The following is a 19,140-nucleotide window of genomic DNA, read 5'->3' as shown; positions in this document are numbered from 1 at the left end:
CACTTCCACCCTTTGAAAAGCAATTCATGTCGTTTTCAAAACGTGATTCTGATTTAGTCGGGGAAAATAAAACACTGCAAGAGAATAGGCCGTGCGGAAGGTGATCAATTAAAAGATTAAGCGTTTTGCAACACATGGACGCATCTGCATGTTGCTCTAATAGCAGAGCCATCAGCTCATTTTCAGGGGCCTGCCGCCTCCTTCAGCACTGTCCACAGATCAAAGCCTGCCTCAGTCTCCCAATCCTTAAAAAGGGATGCTAATTCAACCTCCTTCATGTGCGGTTGAGAGAGACCCCTTCAATTAACCGATTTCAATGGCAGGAAAGAGAGAGAGAGTGAAAAAAGATGCAAGGAGAGTCGGTCTGGAAAGGCAGCATTTCTCATTAATTCAAAAGGTCCAGCATTTATTAGCCTCGCCTCTGAGGCTTAACACTGAAAACACAGAGTATCAAAGCAGACATGATGGGTTAAATAGAGGCTATAATCTAATTAAAATATTACATAGGAGTAAATAGCTCTTTGATAACGATCTAAAGCTTCCATTAAAGAAATAGGTGCTTGAGCTTGTTTTAGGGGGGAAATTATCACTTTAAAATACAGAAAACAAGTTTGTGGGCTCTAATAAGGGAGGCTTCAAAGTGTCATCCTTATTTGACCTATTTTTTTCTCTCGGTGAAAGAAAAGGGCAGGTGAAAGTGGATATAATCAGACTAATAGCCGGGAACTGACAGAAAATGGCATGTTACACTGGGTTAACGGTGCATCCAGGTGTGCTTGAAGAGATTGGTGCTCTTGTGCACAGACCTATTGAAACAAGGGGAAAATAGCAGGATAATGCAAACAAAACCTCACAGCATTTCATTCGAGATTTCTTTATATTGAAAAATTGTTTTTAAAATGAGTATGCAGTGGATTATGTGCTAAACACCTGTTCCACTTCCAGTGCTTTGCAACTGAGCAAGATTAGTATTACACATACAGTACACACAAAATCAACACACAAAGTTAAAGCAAGGAAAAATAGGGATTCTATAGAAGTGCAATTGATAGAACTCATGTACATGTTGCTTTTTAGTGAATAAAGGCTCTAGATTAAATGGCATGAATGGTTCTGAAGCGAGCCACGGCACATTTCTCTTCCTCGTGCCGTCTCAACATCTCCAGAGTGGCCAAATTGAATGGGTCCATTTCCTGCGGATATTGAGGCCGCATGCTCACGTTCTGCTCTCTGGGTCTATCCTTTGGCTTTGGAGGGGGTTTGGGCTTTGCAATATTTTTGGCATATTCTAAAGCCTGGGCAAAATAAAATTGAAAGATTATTTGAGATTAAAAAAGTAACAATAAGGGATTATGACCTCAATTAGAATGAAAAAAAACCAAACAAACGTGTAAACGTCTGCATGCAATATATGATTTACGGATTAAATAAAGCTCACGTTTTAAGAATGAGATTCTCTTACCTTCCTCCTGGGAACGGTGTCCTTATTGTCATTGCCCACTGGGTCCTTGGCCGACAGAGAGGGAATCCTACTTATCTTCTTGTTCTGTTCGTGGATCACATTTGAATACAGCTTCTGTCGTCTAATTTTTTCTGCCTGACAGCAGTGAAAGAAAGAGCAGCAAGATTACAAAAGGGAGCTTTAATTGCCTAAGCCATTTCTCCTCTAAGGCCCCTGTTTCTTTGTACATCCCTCCATGAAGCTACTCAACAGCAGCAAACAAAGCCAAATAAAACTCATCATCCCTTTCAGAATCAGTGTTAACACCTCTCTCAGGCTGTGAGCGGTGCAAAAACTGTTATTTTATGTGCAATTTTTACATCAGCCGAGCAGGAAAATGTCTCCGTTTGCTTTTTGAGGGCTATGCTCATTAGATTAGTTGGTCCATTTCTATTGTGTTCAGAAACACAAGTCTTTTAAATTCACAAGGAAATGAAAAGAGGGGGTTATTGAGACACGGCCACACTTGACAACTGGATGTAGCAATTAGGGATTAGCTAAATCAATATTCAACAAGGAGATCACCAATTATCCATTGAGTCTTTCTCCTAAATCTCCACACACACAAATTATTTTGATTAAACAACATTATTTATGTATATCGCCAGATGCTCAAGTCTTTATACTGAATATATAATACTGAAGTGAGTATTTACCACAGCTTCTGGTATTGTGTTTGTTGGTCCAAGACCTCCAAGCTTCACCTCCTGTTTCATGTTTTTGTAGTCCTTCAGTGTATAAGCCTGAGAAGACATTTTGTAATGCATATATATTTATTCACTATCCACATGACTGTTTAAATCGTAAAGATACTGTGAGAAAAACAGTCTTAATCCTAAAGTGCACTCATGCAACAATCTGCAAACAAAAGCACTAATCAGGTCAGGCTCCTTCGGATTCTCAGGACTCAGCCATTGGTCATGGACACCGCAGGACAGCTGTTTTCCACTCTGATCTGCTTCCTCTTGGGCTGCCACACTAGCTGTTTTACAAATTTATCCCATAATCCTATGAGACATGATGGCGGGCACAGCAAGGTGAGGAGAGCAAGCTTCTCCCAGGAAAGCAATCGGTTTTATGGTGTAAGAACCGCATAATCCGGACACAGCATCAAGTGGATATGTTCCATGACATAACGACCCTTAAATTGTGACATGGTCATGCAGCGCTAAGAATTTTACTGATCTAGAAGCACAATAGTACAGATACTACAATAATTTAAAAGGATAGTTCACCCAAAAATGAAAACTCTTTTCAAAAATTTAAATTTGCTAAAACTTTACTCATCCTCAGGCCATCCAAGATGTAGATGAGTTTGTTTCTTCATCATAAAAGATCTGGAGAAATTTAGCATTACATCACTTGCTCACCAACGGATCCTCTGCAGTGAATGGGTGCTGTCAGAATGAGAGTCTAAACAGTTGATAAAAACATCACAATAATCCACAAGTAATCCACAAAATGGCAGTCCATTAGTTAATGTCTTGTGAAATGAAAAGCTGCGTGTTTGTAAGAAACAAATCCACCATTAAGGCATTTTAACATTAAACCATCTCTTCAAGCAAAAGTCCATTCCCTGTTGTTTTCACATCAAAATCCACTGACATATTTGTTAAGAACTGTTCTGGGCTGTTTTCGCTTGTAAACAGTGCTTGATCTGTGAATATTACTCTCCTGATTCAGATAAGACAAATTTTTCATTGGAGAAAGCAATATTATGGATAAAGGACTTGTATTTTAGCCAGAAGCAATGGTTCTGTTAAAAAAAAGTTAAAAATGTTTTAATGATTAATGTGATTATTATAAACATGCAGCTTTTCACTCCACAACATATTAATTGATGGACCAGAGTCTTATGGATTATTGCAATGTTTTTATCATTCTGACGGCACCCATTCACTGCAGAGGATCCATTGGTGAGCAAGTGATGTAAAGCTACATTTTTCCAAACCTGTTTAGACGAAAAAACACACTCATCTACATCTTGGATGGAGTAAATTTTCAGCAAATTTGAGAAAATATCTTTTTATCAATACAGTGACAGTCAAAGTGGTTCGATGCTGTTTTGGACCCCATTTCTATTATATGGACAAAAACAGTTCCACAGTAGAAAGTAAGTCATACAGGTTTGGAATGACACAAGGGTGAGCAAGTGTTGCCATAATTAAAATTTTTGGGTGAACTTTCCTTCACTCCTTCAACTGAACAGACACAACTGTTGAGTTAATATAAATATTCTCAACAGTGTAAATGGCCACGGGTTATTGAGTAAGTCTGCCCCTGAGAGAGACTTTCCTGCAGAACTCAAGGTGCTAGAAGACAAAGAGGCCATCATTAAATGCAAATCACCATCTTACCAGCCCTGCTCCGCACAGACGGGGGTGCTGCTTAATCACCTTATCCTCTAACGCTTTTCAATGTCGTCTTTGTGACCGTGCCTTATATCATCATCTCATTGCAATTAAGAGTGTCTTCAATTACTTATATAATTAACCTGCTGCCTGAATCGGCCCACACAATAATTGTTACATCTGCAACAGGCCCCATTGAGATACTGTCATGGCAATTTAAAGATGTTTACTAAGTATAAACTGGGCGCTGTAGTTATTATGCTATTTGTTTTGCTATTTTGCTAATTATTACAATAATGGGTTTAAATCAGGGGTTTAAAAACTTTTTGATGCCACGGACCCCTAAATATGATTTTTTTTTACAAGGTTCTCCATTACTAAAATTAATATTAAATTATAATTGATTTTATACTGTGAGAAAAATCTACACATTATACATGTAACATGTAATATTTTAATATTTAAAATGTATTTTAAAGACTGAAAACTAAAGGCTGTAAAATAAGAGTCACATACTAGACAAAGGATAAGCAAAAAACACACTGAATCTTAACTAAAGACACATATACACACCTTATAATTTGAATTTGCCTTCAGCTGTCTGTGTTTTTCCATCTGTGAAAGGTAACCTTCTGAGCTGCTTCTGTGGATTGGATTCAACTGCTGCTCTGATCTATCTGAGCAGAGTTCAGTGTCGTTGCCATTAGTTCGGGCTATAGGGGGCAGCACTGTGTAAGGACCAGAGATTTGTGTTGGATGTGCACAGGGTTCCATGCTCTCATCAATGGGAAAAAGCTCAGGTGGATAGTGGCTGGCCTCCACTTGAGAAGACGTGGGCAATTTTAGCACTGGTATCCTATGGAAATATGAATCATAACATGAATGCTAAGACCTATGGTACATATTTTGCATATTGTATATTCTAAAGCTGCAGCGTGTAATTTCTCTGGGATTAATGTCACCAAATGGATAAATAAATAAATGTATTTCCAAAAAAAGTTGTAAAACACTGTCTTCCATTTGTTCAATAGGAATATTGTTTTTATATACATTGTTCGAGGAAAAAGTATTTATATCTCTACATTAATATCATTACATTTTTTTGGAGTCACACTATATGAAAATTTACTATCTGAACCAACTTTGCCTAAAAATGTCAATTAATCTGATGTTTTAGGAGACTTAATGACCATAACACACATAATGGGTCTGCACGGGTTTTCTCAATGATATCATTTCCTGTTTTATAAGGTTTTTTTCCCCTGCATGTTGGTTGCACATGATTTTGTTGGTCATGCCATTTCAAATATTAATAGGTCGTGAAGCAGTTTTGTTCAAATGTTTTTTCTAAGAAAGAATGATAACACATCATGCCAAAATAAATAGGTTTTCTTTTTAAGAATTTATGGTCATTTTTAATTAGGCTTTTTTATTATGACACCCTGACAATTTTTGACATAATGCTGTCCAAAAAATATTAATATGAATTTTAATTCAGAAATTAAAAACATTATCATTATAGAAGTGGTGTATTCAAGTCATTAAATGTATGAATTGCATTATTGAGTAAATTAACAGGTAAGACAAAATATGAGCGTCACTGACCCACAATAAGCTGATTGAAAAAAGACACTCTGCAGCCTTAAAAGAATACAGTAGTGTGTGAATATACTATAAACATATATTAAATACACGCATAAAGTTTCTGGACTTGCCTGCATCTGTTGTGATTCTTGAATGATGCCTTCTCAAACGTATTGGGAGTAGATTTCGCACCATGCCTCTGAGGAACACTTCTGTCCACAACTTGTACCACTTCAGACTTGGGGGCTGGTGAAGATACAACTGCTTTTGGAGCCAATCCCATCTGCCCTACTGAATTAGGAGGCACATAAGGGTAAAATGGATAACCTTGTTGTAAAATGGGTGGGTTAAACAGATTAGTCCTATCCCATTGCAGAGCTTGAGAAACAAGAGTAAAAACGGTCTCTTTCTGGGAAATATTCAGTGGCTGTGTGTGGTTGGCAGGTGTGTGGAGGTTTATGTTAAGGTTGACGGTCGGTGGAGCATGAGTGTGAGATGGAAGTCCAGACTGGTGTTGTGGTGGGTCATGGGTGTAAGCTTCCTCAGAGTCCTGTGGCAGGTGATCAGCACTGATGACTTGTCTCTCTGTAAGGGGTTTAAGGTGCGCTCTGGGTTTGGATTCAGGAGGCTTGAGCTGATCTGGGTGGTTGCTGGATCGCTCCCTCCTCTTCGGTTCCTTCTTTTCTTTATGGCTCAGCTGTAATTGGGTAAAAATTAGGAGAAAAAATGAAAATCTGACTAAAGCACTTAAGATCTATTCTGTTTTATGACATGAAGCTAAATTCTAGATGTTGTTTTTCAAAGTCTGAAGGCACAAAAGGATGATATTATCATAAATGAAATAATTTTCCCAAGTATGACGAGGGCTCTTTGGGCAAAATCGATTTGCATAAAATAATGCCCCTTAAAAATTCAATTTCAAATTCAAGTCATGAAAAAGATTTATAAATAGTGTCGCACATACTCTAATTTGCTAAAAGAATACATCCCATTGAGCAGAGATATGTTCTTATATAACTGTGGCTTCATGGATATTTTTATGACCGAGAGGAAAGAAAGACAGGAGCATTTATATAATGTTTCTTTGTGTTGAGCCTGGCATTCATGGGGGACCGACGAACATTATTCTTGTGAGGTCCGAGGCTGTGCCTCAGCATGTAATGCTTCTGATTTAGCCAACACCAGCTTGCACCATTCTTAATGGGAAAATATTTACACTCCTCTGCTTGCTGGCATTAAGGTGACCGTTCAAGTGCTCAAAATAATGATGCTTCTCCATTCCCCCTCTTTCCTCGACACAGGCTCCTTTTCAAGACATTTCAGAGGCTCCATTGTGCCTGAACAACTCTATCAGAAATTGCATCCATCACAGCAGAAATGAAATCCCGGGTGACAGTGTGCCCACCATGCAGACATTTTCATCTTGAGAGGAAACCCTCGCAGACTGTTATGCATTAGGGCAATGGATTGTGCCAAGCAGCTTCACCTACATCTGCACAGATAGAGATGGATGGAATCAATAAAGTGAGCCCTACCTTCAGGTTTTGTGTTTTTTGGAGCCACATCAGCTCGGGATCCCAGACATTGTCTTGACTCTCCGGGCTATGAGTGCTGATAGTCTCGTAGGAGGTTTGCCTGGGCTGTGAGAAGAGAAGAAAGAAGAGAAAGGGGAGTGAAAGGGTTGACTGCTTGATAAGCCTCCTTTTAACAATTCACCTGATGCCTTGTCGATGAAATGCTATTATATTCAACTATTGACTGCAAACAACTGGGGCAAACTGTGCACTGTGAGAGCGAAACAAAGACATTCATGAGTATGAGAAGAAATGTCTGGGTGAAATTACACACTGCGTTTGGCGTAAATGTATGCAGACAACTGCCATAAATCGTCCACCTACTCAAAAATGGAGCTGACAGACAGTCAGGTTTGTCTATAAAATCATTCGTCCCTGAGCGTCTGGCAAACATACCAATTCAATTGGCTTTTTATGATCAACTTTTTATTCTTAATTACTAACCACTGCTCCTCTGAGCTGACCTACATGTGTCTAGAAGAGTGTTTTATTGATTCTCTTTAAAATTATTCTCTCAAAGCAGTTTGAAGATAAGTGTCTAGATACGTCCACGTTACATCAGTGCACTCTCTCAATTTTTCTTAATGTACATGTTCAGAGGCAGAATATCTACAGCTAATGCTGTAATGAAAATCATTTAGTAAACTTGCAGTCACTTTGGCGGCCGAGGACAATTCTTGCCAATCGATAGTATTGACAGCTTGCGGCGTCCCTGAATGCATGCGGCTAATTCTGAAAGCGTGAAAAGAGGAAGGTCAAAGAGACACATGCAGCAGTGAGTGGATTGAGTTGTAACATATCCATCAATAAACAGGCAGCCATGCTGGTCTATCTATTTAGCGAAAGGCCATACGCGCAAGGAACTGATTTGTAAACAGCCTTCAACGTAGAGACACTCTGTGGACAGTTATTTATCTGCATCTGTATATTTGACTAAACCAGTGGTCTTCAACTGTGGTTCTAAAAAAGAAAGATGGATAGATAGATGGATAATGTAGATGGACTGACAGATACAGTGGGTATGGCTCCTTTAAAATACTCACATTTTGTTGCTTTGCAGTTTTTGTTTTATCCAGCGATATTTACTCAATGGAACTTATAGCATCCAAGTGAAAGATATAACAACATGTCACAAAAACAACAAAAAAAACAATCACTGAATAGGAAAATGGATTACCCAATTGTGTCAGTATTTTGATGAACCACCTTTTGCTTTAATTACAGCCTTTAGTCTGTTGGAATATGTTTCTACTAACTACTAAACACATCTAGACTTTGCTATATTTGCCCACTCTTCTTTGCAGAACTTCTCAAGTTCAGTTAAATTTGATGGTTACTGTTTGTGGACTGGAGTCTTCAAGCCATTCCATGAATTTTCAATGGGGTTTAAGCCTGGGATCTGACTAGGCCGTGCAAGGACATTCACCTTTTTCTCCTTCAACCACTGTGTGGTCAGTTTTGCTGTGTGCATTGGGTCATTGTCATGTTGGAAGGTAAACCTTCATCCCATTTACAACTTTCTGGCAGAGGGCAGCAGATTTACCTCAAGAATTTGATGGTATTTTGCCCCATCCATTTTGCCTTCTATGCTGACAAGTGCTCCAGTCCCTGCTGCAGAGAAACACCCCATAACAGGACATTACAACCTCCATGCTTTACTGTAGGAATGCTGTTATTTGGATGGTGAGCTGTATACCATGTGGCCTCAGAATCTTCAAGGTGCGTTTTGGCAAAGCTCAGTCGTGACTGCATGTGGCAGTCTTTCTTTATAGTGGCTTTTTTCTCACAACCCTCCCATAGAGAATTTGTGATATTGTTGTCACATGCACACAATGATCACTATTTGTCAGAAATTCCTGCAACAGCTTCAGAGTTGCTGTAGGCCTCTTGATAGCCTCTCTGACCAGTTTCCTTGGCTCTTTCATCCAGTTTGGCACGACGTCCTGATCCGGGGAGGGTCTGTGTTGTACCAAATACCTTCCACTTCTTAATAATAGACTTGGCATTGATAAAGCCTTTGAATTTTGTATCCATCTCCCTCCTTGTGCCTGTCCACAACTTTATCCCAGAGATCTTCTCACAGTGCCTTGCCACACATAGATTATTGTTTGTTTCAGTTGCACTGCCAAGGACTGAAATGCTCCAGGAAAGCTCTTTTCATGCTGAGCTAATCAAAATGACCACAGCAGTAATTTTTAGGAGGAGGTGATCCTTTTTCTAACTCGGGGATTCAGGTTTTTTTTTTTTTTTTTGACATGCTGGTGTTATATCTTTCACTTGGATGTAAATACAGCGGGATAAAACACAAACTCTGTCCATCTTTATTTCAGGCTTCAAAGCAACAAAATGTGATTATTTTAAGGGGGGGGGGTATTTTCTACTATATACCCACTGTAGATAAATAGACAGATGCACCTATAAAATTGTTTTTAGTTGATATATTTCATCATATTTACTGAACATAATACGAAATGTAACATACTATGTTGAATTTCTTTTCATTTCAATTTAGTAAATTATTAATCCTGTGGGGAAATTATCAAATTCCTGTGGGGTTTAGTCAATTCAAATCATGAACTAAAACGGATCCAATGCTTCAATTGTGAATTTGTCTAACCCTGGTTCTGAGAGGGTTGTTTTTTGGGGATTTCAATTTCACACAGTCCAGAATTGAAAACTGGAAAATTTGAAATTGCACCAAAAACAATATTGCAAAACAGCGAACAGGCAATGCGCAGACGTTCATAGCAGTGGTCCTCATTATGAATTAAAATATCTTTTAGAATAAAATCATATTGTAATATATGTTGTTTGCTATGCTGCAGGTTTAATAGGAGGCTGCGTATCCAACTCATTTTCCTGTATCAGGCAAGTATCATTTCAAGTAGAGAGATTGAGCTCTGTTGTAACAGGTGCGTGAGTAGCAGACATCACAGACCTGCCCTTCATGTCCTCTTAGCCGCAGCAGGCCACAACCTCTGCCCCATCCATGACCACTGCCTTTTGTCCGTCATTTTAATAATCTCAATCAAATTGAGGAAATGATCAAACAAAATTGCATTTTGAGCTTCATAAGCTGCGTAATATCTATTCTGTTAAATTGGGGCCCGTAATTGCCTCTTGGGCCGAGACGTGGCACAACAAAGTCAGGCGATTGGAGCTTGCCATTTTCCTCAAGACTGGGAAACACAGCTTTTGCGATGAAGACTTCAAAGGGACGCAATTCTTGAATTGCATTTGGTTGCTATTGTGACCGCCCAGGCAATCTTGATTAGGTGTTTACACTGAGGTAGGGTATACAGTGGCAGAGAGCCACGGAGCCTTGGTCTAGAGCTATTAAGAGATTGTACATTATGTTCCTGGCTTTGAAGTGAGGGTCTGGGGGATGACGAGGGATTGGGGCTGAGTGCAATGGCAGAAGATTGCACTGCTACTTCTGTCTTTATCAAAGGGGTCTCTGCTGGAGCTCATCATCACTCCCACACACGCCGGTTGGAAGTTGGTGCATTATGAGATTGTGTACATTTAATAACACAGCTAATTATCGGGAGTTAGAGGTTTGTGAAAGAGTAAATAGTGGCTTTTTAAAAGCCCAACAGACGCGCCTTGATAATGATGCCGAAAACTGATGGGAGCTGAGGGGCTTTTTATTCCCTTTGAAGGTAACGGGGCCACAAAATAACAAATAAAAGGGCAAAAGTGTAGGCTGTGTATCAAATTTACGAGCAGATGCTTAGCTACATAACGAACGTGAGGTATGAGGGTTTTGTGCTCTCTCTCATAGTAAGCAAATGACAAAAAAAGCAAAACTTTAACCAAGTGGCAGAAGTATTTCGATTGCTCTTTATGTGTTACGTTATACTGCAAAAGCCTTGTTGTATGATAGTTTGCACGTGTGACTGATTTCCTGAAGGAATTTAGACATGAATGTGTTCAAGCACTTCCAAATATACAGGTGCATCTCAATAAATTAGAATGTCGTGGAAAAGTTCATTTATTTCAGTAATTCAACTCAACTTGTGAAACACGTGTATTAAATAAATTCAATGCACACAGACTGAAGTAGTTTAAGTCTTTTGTTCTTTTAATTGTGATGATTTTGGCTCACATTTAACAAAAACCCACCAATTCACTATCTCAACAAATTAGAATAAGACTTCATAAGACCAATAAAAAATGTTTTTTGTGAATTGTTGGCCTTCTGGAGAGTATGTTCATTTACTGTACATGTACTCAATACTTGGTAGGGGCTCCTTTCGCTTTAATTACTGCCTCAATTCGGCGTGGCATGGAGGGGATCAGTTTGTGGCACTGCTGAGGTGGTATTGAAGTCCAGGTTTAAACGTAATTTTAAAAATCAACATCACTGCACTGTGCATAAAAAAAAGAAGACATTTTTGTGCCCAGGTTGGTTTACTGATCATATTTAAATACACTCAACTCATCTGTACCTGGGATAAAAATGGACCTGATGGATATTTTTCATAAACAAAAAAAGGCCTAAACATTTGTTTACTCTCTTGGAATAATACATACTGAGTTATCCAAAGAGCATCTCTCAATCCCCTTTAATGGCTTTTAAAAAATCTATACAGGTTTAAGAGCACTTATTAATCTTTTGAAAATGATCTGTACTGATATTCACTCTCCTCCAGACAGATTATTAGAATATTTTCTTGGGGAAATCCTGGAGTCACCACTCCACTGGTTTCTTTTTCAAGAGAGGAGAAAATAACTCAAAATAAAACATTTTTCAATGAGTTGCCACTTAAAAGACTTACAATGCCGCCTTATAAATGGAACTTGACAGTGCACTATATTTCTCGGAAAGACAATGCACTGAATTCATACCAGGGCACTGCTGGCGCATTTAGGGCACCATCTATAGCAGGGAGAGCTTTGCTCCGTTTACCATGTCACAATGCTAACGGCTCTTCACTATGCTAATGCTGCTGATGTGAGACATTAAGGTGGGACTGGGCTCAGATGGGCTGGGTAAGGTCTTAAATGTAGCAAATACACATGGGCCACACTGTGCAGACAAGCCAACCCTGCCAATTATACCATGGGCCAGGTGCACTGATAACTAAGAGCCTATTGGTAACCATGCCCCTCTGATGTTCTTAACAGCCACTGTTGTGCAGATCAACTCATAATAGGCACCACATAGGCAGACATGATTCATTCTCTTCTCTCCACTCCATCTGAAGACTCTGTGTGTCTGCCAAATTAATTTCCGCAACACAGGCAGTGTAGTCTCCTTCAAACCAGAGCAATGAAAACACCAAGGTCACTTATTCAGATTAAAAAAGAGCAAAGATAAAGGTCAGGTCATGCTAGACATGATATGGCCCGTTTTGTGTGCAAAAAGAAAAATGTGAACCTACACACAATCGAATACATAAAAAATTATGTATCTAGACTAAATACACAGATTACATTAGAAAACTTTTCATAATAAATCACAATTGGACTTAACAACAAATGCAGTTAACCTGAATGTTGAAGTTCTATTTAAAAAAACAAACATATAAATATAAAATATGTTTATTATAAAACATAGGCTGACAGCAATGGACATTAGTCACTATGTTTTTATTTATTTATTTATTTTTGGACATTATGTAGTTCTATAGCAATACTTAAGTCATGATATTGGTAAATTTGAAATAATTATACAAATGGAGTCATCTTGAAAAATAAAATATCTATGCAACAGTAGCCTTGGGCCTAAACTGCTCTGATATATGACATTGAGCTGTATGCTGTGTTAGTTCACCCCCTAGTGGTCAACAATGGCACTTCAATTCAGTCACCAATGCTTCCAAACAATTAATGTAATATGTTTAGGTTTACATAAACTAAACGTAATCATGAATGGCCTATAGGACAGAATAAGAGAAGACAAATTAAGAAATAAGGATATTATTTTCCCTGTGGAAATTTTAAAAATACTTACTTGCTTTGTTTCATCGGTTTTATCTTTCTGCTGACAAGCTTTTAGGTAAGACCCCTGCTTATGTGTGTTGATACCAAGAGTTGCTTTATTACGTTCCACAATGTCTTCCCTAGCTCTCACTGGCCTTGGATTAGAAGGATGTCGAGAGCTTCTCTTCTGGAGAGGAACTGATTTGATATTCAGATGCTTTACATTATCCTGTGGTGTGCCTTCAGAGGACATGCAAGAACTTTTTGATTCGGGGGGATCAATAATGTATTCCTGTTGTGGGTGCAGGTGGAAAGGAGATGAAGGTGGTGGGGATAAAGCACTGTCCGTCTGAACTGTGGGTGGATTACTGACAACGACATATTCTTGCTTGCAACCTAGAGGCACATTCTCCAAGGGTTCAAGACTGTCTTCAGACTCTTCAAACGAGTCGAGAGAAAGTTTTGCATTTAGCTGGTTGAGAAAATAAGCCCCTTCCAAATTCTTCCTCCAGTTTGGGTCGTAGCGCAAGTCGGCGTATTGATCCTCAGGGGGAGATTCCCTGAAATATTTCAAAAAGAGTTAAGAATAAGTAAGTCATAAACACTTAAAATGAGCTTTAGGCTGGGTACGTCTCATTTAGTGTTTTCGACATTGTCAGTAAGACAGTCTGAATGCCTGAAACAGCCATCAAAACACAAGGGAAAAAAACGGCTACACTTCTCAGCTGAAGCGAAATGGTAATAGCGTGTTGTCGCGCTATTACCTCCCCCCCCACCCCACCCCTAATGACTATGGGTCTGAAGACCACAATTTGAAGATAGTTTTGCAAATGGCTAATTCAAACATATGAAATAGGTTCAAACTACAACCTAATGTGCTCCTAGCATCATTGGATGAAAAGATCTCATTAAAATAATTAGAAGAGTGCCTCTTTGTTGTGTGCCTCTGAATAGTAAAAGATGCTCTTAACATCCCATGATGCCAAATACAAGGCTGTCTGGATGCATAGCACTTCAGCCAATGAGGGCAAAAGGGCAAGGAATGGCTCTGTAATGATTCCACTGACATGGTCTTGAGAATGCGCTGTGGGTTTGCAGCTGTGACGGGGTCTTTAACATGCAAAGTCTCTCTTTGAAATGTGTCAGAATTAAATCCAATAATAGGAAACATGGTCTATTGTTTTCAGCTAATCTCATTCTGAATACGAGACTTGAGTCTCTTTAAAGACAATGCGTGCGGTTAAGAGGATGTAAACTAAATGGGTGGTTATTAGCTTCAATGATATTATGCCAAATATTGCTACCACGCCATTCATTTGCAGGATTTCATTCTTGAGCATGAAAATATGATGAGAGAGCTGCTTCGTTTCGACAATAAAGTCTTTGTCGAGGTTCGCTATAGCTATTATGAAAAAACTATGCATGGGGTTAAGTACCTGTCTAGTATGCAAAAAATGAAAACAAACGGCTCTCGTTTTTATCCCGAGGCAGATTTTGAGTGGCGGACACAACAGCTAGGCTGAAGATGAAGGAGTGGAGACAGATGCTGTGATCCACACTTCAGATTCCAGCAATCTGTGTTTCAGAAGCACAGAGAGCTCATCCATTCACTGGTAACAAAGCAACTGCTTTTTAACAGACTGCTGAATGAGACCTTATTGTGGTAACGTCCTGCAAACTAAAATTCTAATTTCCCCCAAAAAGAAATTAGCCGATTTTGGGATGACATGAGGTAGAGTAAATGATGACAGAATTTTATTTTTTGGGTGAACTATTTAAATTGTAGCAGATATTCAGTGTTGACTTGCAATTAATATGAAGACATTAACCATCTGTATAATTAAAATTGTTTAAAAAATAGTTTGAGATGAAATAAAGCATTTGACATCACAGGAGGAGACTGATGTCACTGCCTGAAACGCCAGTCGCCAGGTCAACTACTCAATTACTGCTGGTTGCATGAGGCTAGTCCCATACGGTGGGGAAATAGCAAACTTTTATCTTACCTCAGAGGGTCATGTTGTCCTTTCACTTGTCTTGGTTTCAGATCCAAAAAAAGAAATTAGCCGATTTTGGGATGACATGAGGTAGAGTAAATGATGACAGAATTTTATTTTTTGGGTGAACTATTTAAATTGTAGCAGATGTTCAGTGTTGACTTGCAATTAATATGAAGACATTAACCATCTGTATAATTAAAATTGTTTAAAAAATAGTTTGAGATGAAATAAAGCATTTGACATCACAGGAGGAGACTGATGTCACTGCCTGAAACGCCGCCAGGTCAACTACTCAATTACTGCTGGTTGCATGAGGCTAGTCCCATACGGTGGGGAAATAGCAAACTTTTATCTTACCTCAGAGGGTCATGTTGTCCTTTCACTTGTCTTGGTTTCAGATCCAGACTATCATAAACATCAAGATTCTCTGGTTCCTCGGTGTCAGTCTTATCATGTTGTTTGGGTTTAACAGCAGAGATGAGGTCAATTCGCATCTGGAGCTCTCGCTGGTACTCCTCTTGCACCAAACTCTCAGTATCGGACTCTAAGGAGTCCCACATTAGCGGTAAAGCGGGCACATTATTCTTTGGACTAGTCATTGTTCATGTTGAATTTGACTTTTGTCTGTTCCAGCGCCTCAGGCCCGTTCTGCTCGTGATGGCGTTGTTGTTCTGACTTCTGAGACGATCGACTTCAGGGCTTAATATCACAGAATCTACATTAAGGAGTGGTGAAAACACATTTTAATTTAGCTAGCGACATTACTGAGCGTTAGTTCATTCGGTTGTTGACTGACTTTCCAAATCAGCTGTGTAACTCATGCTGTAATGTAAACGCCGAAATAATGTAAAACGTTGCTACAGCATCAAAACATTACCTCGTACACAAATCCATTGATTTGCTCCAGATTTAAGGATTTTTTTGTACCTGCTATAAACATCGAAAGATGAGCCGTTCGTTGCCAAGGAACGTTTCGTTTGCTAAACTGTTGCCGTGGAAACACGCATGCGCAGAACTATTCCTTGCCCTTCAGACGGACACAAAAGCATTGAACAGTTGCGAACGACTTAAGGTGTAGGAGGCCACTACGTATTTTTCTTAATAATTGTTAGCGTTCAGTAAGAATGTATTGTACGTAAATCGTGTGCATATACAATAACTATTCTTAAAGGGGTCATATGATACTTTTTTAAAGATCATTATTTGGTGTAACAGAATATGTTGACATGCTTTAATGTTCAAAAAACACATTATTTTTCAAATACTGTACATTATTGTAAGTCCTCTATGCCCCGCCTCTCTCAAACACGTCGTTTTCTACAAAGTCCCTCCTTCCGACAAGCGCAGTCTGCTGATTGGCCAGCTGACCCAGTGCATTGTGATTGGCTGAACACCGCAAGCACTCGTAGGAAATGTAACTCCCCTTACCATAATCGCGAGCTTCATCTTTCAAAATAAATGTAAAGACAGAGCCCGAAAGGGGAACAGAGTCGTGACAGACAGTGATGAATATGTGTTTGCAGTACACAAGCCACGGTTAAGACAGCTGACTCCACTGTGATGTGATGTGTGTCTCTCTCTCTCGCTCGCGCACACACACACACGCACGATGCGCAAAACTCCACATTTGAACAGTCAATAGCAAATACTTAAACTAATAACAAAACAGTAGCCGATTCAGAAGCGCCAGATTGTCATAGCAAAGTCAGAATTACCTCCTCTCCTAGGTTCACGAAACGGTCATTCATAAAATTAATTGCTATTCTGTTGGAAGTAATCTCAAATATTCCTAAATGCATCTACTTTCAGAAGGCCAAATAAAGTGCTTTTGCTTTCGCCTAGAAACACACAGCGGCTCCCTGACATGGCTGCATCAACACTAACTGTGGTTACTGAAACCACGCCTTTTTTTGCTTGCACATTTGAGCGGCATAATCCAAATATTCCCACAGTGACCTAGATATGTGGGGGTGTGTTAGAATGAGCTGTTTTAGGGGGGTGTGGCAGTCTTAACTTTGATAAAGAATATCTCTTTGGTTTTGAGACTTTAGTCTTTGCAACTTCAGGGATCTTATCTATGCCCAATCAGCTTGTAACACTCGAAAGAGAAAGGAAAACTTGAAATCGCATCATATGACCCCTTTAAAGTAATACGATTCTCATGGTGCATTGATGTCATGGTCATGACATCCAGTGGAGTAAAAAGCTTTTAAAGCAATTTTAACCATTCAGGCTGAGGTTTACTGTAAACACCGTGGATGATCGGCTTTGACACTTACACTATATATAGATATATGACCTCAGTCATTACAAAGCCAAAATGGCTGAAGCAAAAAGCTAAATGATGCATTGGATAGATTTAAATACATTACCCTGAGGACAGTGACACATTCTTGATATTTAGAGGTTAAACAAAATTAAAGGTCAAACTCCAAACTTTGACCAAAAAACAGAGGCAGTACTGGGAATAGGTCACCATTTTATTCACTTCCTTCAAAGCATTGAGGCAGTTGGAAAAGGCTTATGAAATTCACATTTCACAAGTCAATAAATAGGTTGTGCAATCTAGGTAGAAAATCTGTTCCCTGTGATCTGGAAATGTGACCCGTTAATACCCCTTTTTTAAGGAATAGGTCACCATTTTATTCACTTCCTTCAAAGCATTGAGGCAGTTGGAAAAGGCTTATGAAATTCACATTTCACAAGTCAATAAATAGGTTGTGCAATCTAGGTAGAAAATCTGTTCCCTGTGATCTGGAAATGTGACCCGTTAATACCCCTTTTTTAATTTTTTTTTTATTTTATTGCAACCATCTCTCTACAAGTTGAAGTCATCCAAAACTTCCACAAAAGTAACAATTTTAGAGGAGTCCAACTATAGAGGGCAACAGTAAACATTGCTATGGAGGTAGCGTAGTGGCTTTGGAATGGCTTAGTCGACCTCCTCAATGGTTGGGCCGGAGGATCCACCTCCTGGAGCAGAGCCGGCTCCTGGGAAGCCACCGGGCATACCATCAGGCATTCCACCTGGCATGCCTCCAGCACTCTGGTACAGCTTGGTGATGATGGGGTTGCATACCTTCTCCAGCTCCTTCTGCTGGTGCTCAAACTCCTCTTTCTCAGCAGTCTGAAAGTTTTCAAACAGACGTCAAGTCACAGAGTTTGCCAGTGCAAGCAATTCAAAAACCACTTGATTGGCCAAATGTCTAAACGGATAGCAAACTTACCTGGTTCTTGTCAAGCCAACTGATGACTTCATTGCACTTGTCAAGGATCTTCTGCTTGTCCTCATCACTGATCTTGCCCTTCAGTTTCTCATCCTCAACAGTGGACTTCATGTTGAAGGAGTAGGACTCCAGACCATTCTTGACAGACACCTTGTCACGCTGCACATCATCCTCAGCCTTGTACTTCTCTGCCTCCTGCACCATGCGCTCAATGTCCTCCTTGCTGAGACGACCTGAAATGGACTTCCAGTTAACCTCTAAAGTGGCCACCACAAAGTCTTTAAATATTTAGGTGTAGAGGAGAGAAGACTTACCCTTGTCGTTGGTGATGGTGATTTTGTTCTCCTTGCCAGTGCTCTTATCCACAGCTGAAACATTCATGATGCCATTCGCATCAATGTCAAAGGTGACCTCAATCTGGGGAACACCGCGAGGTGCAGGGGGGATTCCAGTAAGCTCAAACTTGCCCAGCAAGTTGTTATCCTTGGTCATTGCACGCTCACCCTCATAGACCTGAAAAGGGGGTAATTGAAACAAGACAACATTGTTTAAAGTAATCGACAAGACATTGGGTGGGATAAAAGACTAAACCCCTAATAGAACTATTTCGTACCCACCTGAATAAGCACACCAGGCTGGTTGTCAGAGTAGGTGGTGAAAGTCTGAGTCTGTTTGGTTGGAATGGTGGTATTACGCTTGATGAGGACGGTCATGACTCCACCAGCGGTCTCAATTCCAAGGGACAGAGGAGTGACATCTGGCAGCAGCAAGTCCTGAACGTTCTCCGACTTATCACCAGAGAGGATGGCAGCCTGGACAGCTGAAACAAAAGTGAGAAATAAGAACCTTGGACAAATTGAGATGGTCAGATAGCAATGACAGCAGTCGCTCAGACATCCAAGGAAGGTTCTTGGGCCATCTTTGGTCTTTCAACCTCTGGTGGAAACTACGAATGGCAAGGAATCAACTTCATCA

The 19,140-nt window shown here is 39.6% G+C and overlaps 2 protein-coding genes across 6 annotated transcripts in view; both read right to left on the bottom strand.

The window, feature by feature from the left end:
• Positions 1-810: 810 nt before the first annotated feature.
• Positions 811-15,991, bottom strand: LOC107577093 (uncharacterized protein C11orf63-like). 5 transcript variants are annotated; one of them, XM_016263234.1, is made up of 9 exons: positions 15,296-15,991; positions 12,970-13,498; positions 6,972-7,076; positions 5,764-6,133; positions 5,568-5,682; positions 4,426-4,708; positions 2,158-2,244; positions 1,463-1,597; positions 811-1,295 (listed from the first exon to the last, which is right to left on the bottom strand). In XM_016263234.1, the coding sequence occupies exons 1-9, from the start codon at positions 15,535-15,537 to the stop codon at positions 1,095-1,097; spliced, it is 2,067 nt and encodes a 688-aa protein (XP_016118720.1). In that variant the 5' UTR covers positions 15,538-15,991; the 3' UTR covers positions 811-1,094. The 5 variants fall into 5 exon arrangements, with proteins under 5 accessions (XP_016118720.1, XP_016118699.1, XP_016118708.1 ...); XM_016263213.1 differs by having other exon boundaries at positions 5,568-6,133; positions 15,296-15,653; positions 15,816-15,991; XM_016263222.1 differs by having other exon boundaries at positions 5,568-6,133; positions 15,296-15,653; positions 15,866-15,991.
• A 1,409-nt stretch (positions 15,992-17,400) lies between these two features.
• LOC107578568 (heat shock cognate 71 kDa protein-like) overlaps positions 17,401-19,140 on the bottom strand; it is a 3,060-nt gene continuing 1,320 nt past the window's right edge. Inside the window, exons 2-5 of the mRNA XM_016264517.1 lie at positions 18,783-19,084; positions 18,480-18,678; positions 18,166-18,398; positions 17,401-18,065 (exon numbers count right to left, since the gene is read on the bottom strand). Of these exons, the coding sequence (XP_016120003.1) occupies positions 17,871-18,065; positions 18,166-18,398; positions 18,480-18,678; positions 18,783-19,084 (929 nt within the window). The 3' untranslated portion in view covers positions 17,401-17,870. The remainder of the gene's footprint in view (positions 18,066-18,165; positions 18,399-18,479; positions 18,679-18,782; positions 19,085-19,140) is intronic.

Source organism: Sinocyclocheilus grahami, unplaced genomic scaffold (genome assembly GCF_001515645.1).
Source record: "Sinocyclocheilus grahami isolate Dianchi unplaced genomic scaffold, SAMN03320097.WGS_v1.1 scaffold32.1, whole genome shotgun sequence".
NCBI classification, from domain to species: Eukaryota; Metazoa; Chordata; class Actinopteri; order Cypriniformes; family Cyprinidae; genus Sinocyclocheilus; species Sinocyclocheilus grahami.
The sequence above is the reverse complement of the archived record's forward strand: the minus strand, read 5'-3'. Positions and strand labels throughout refer to the sequence as shown.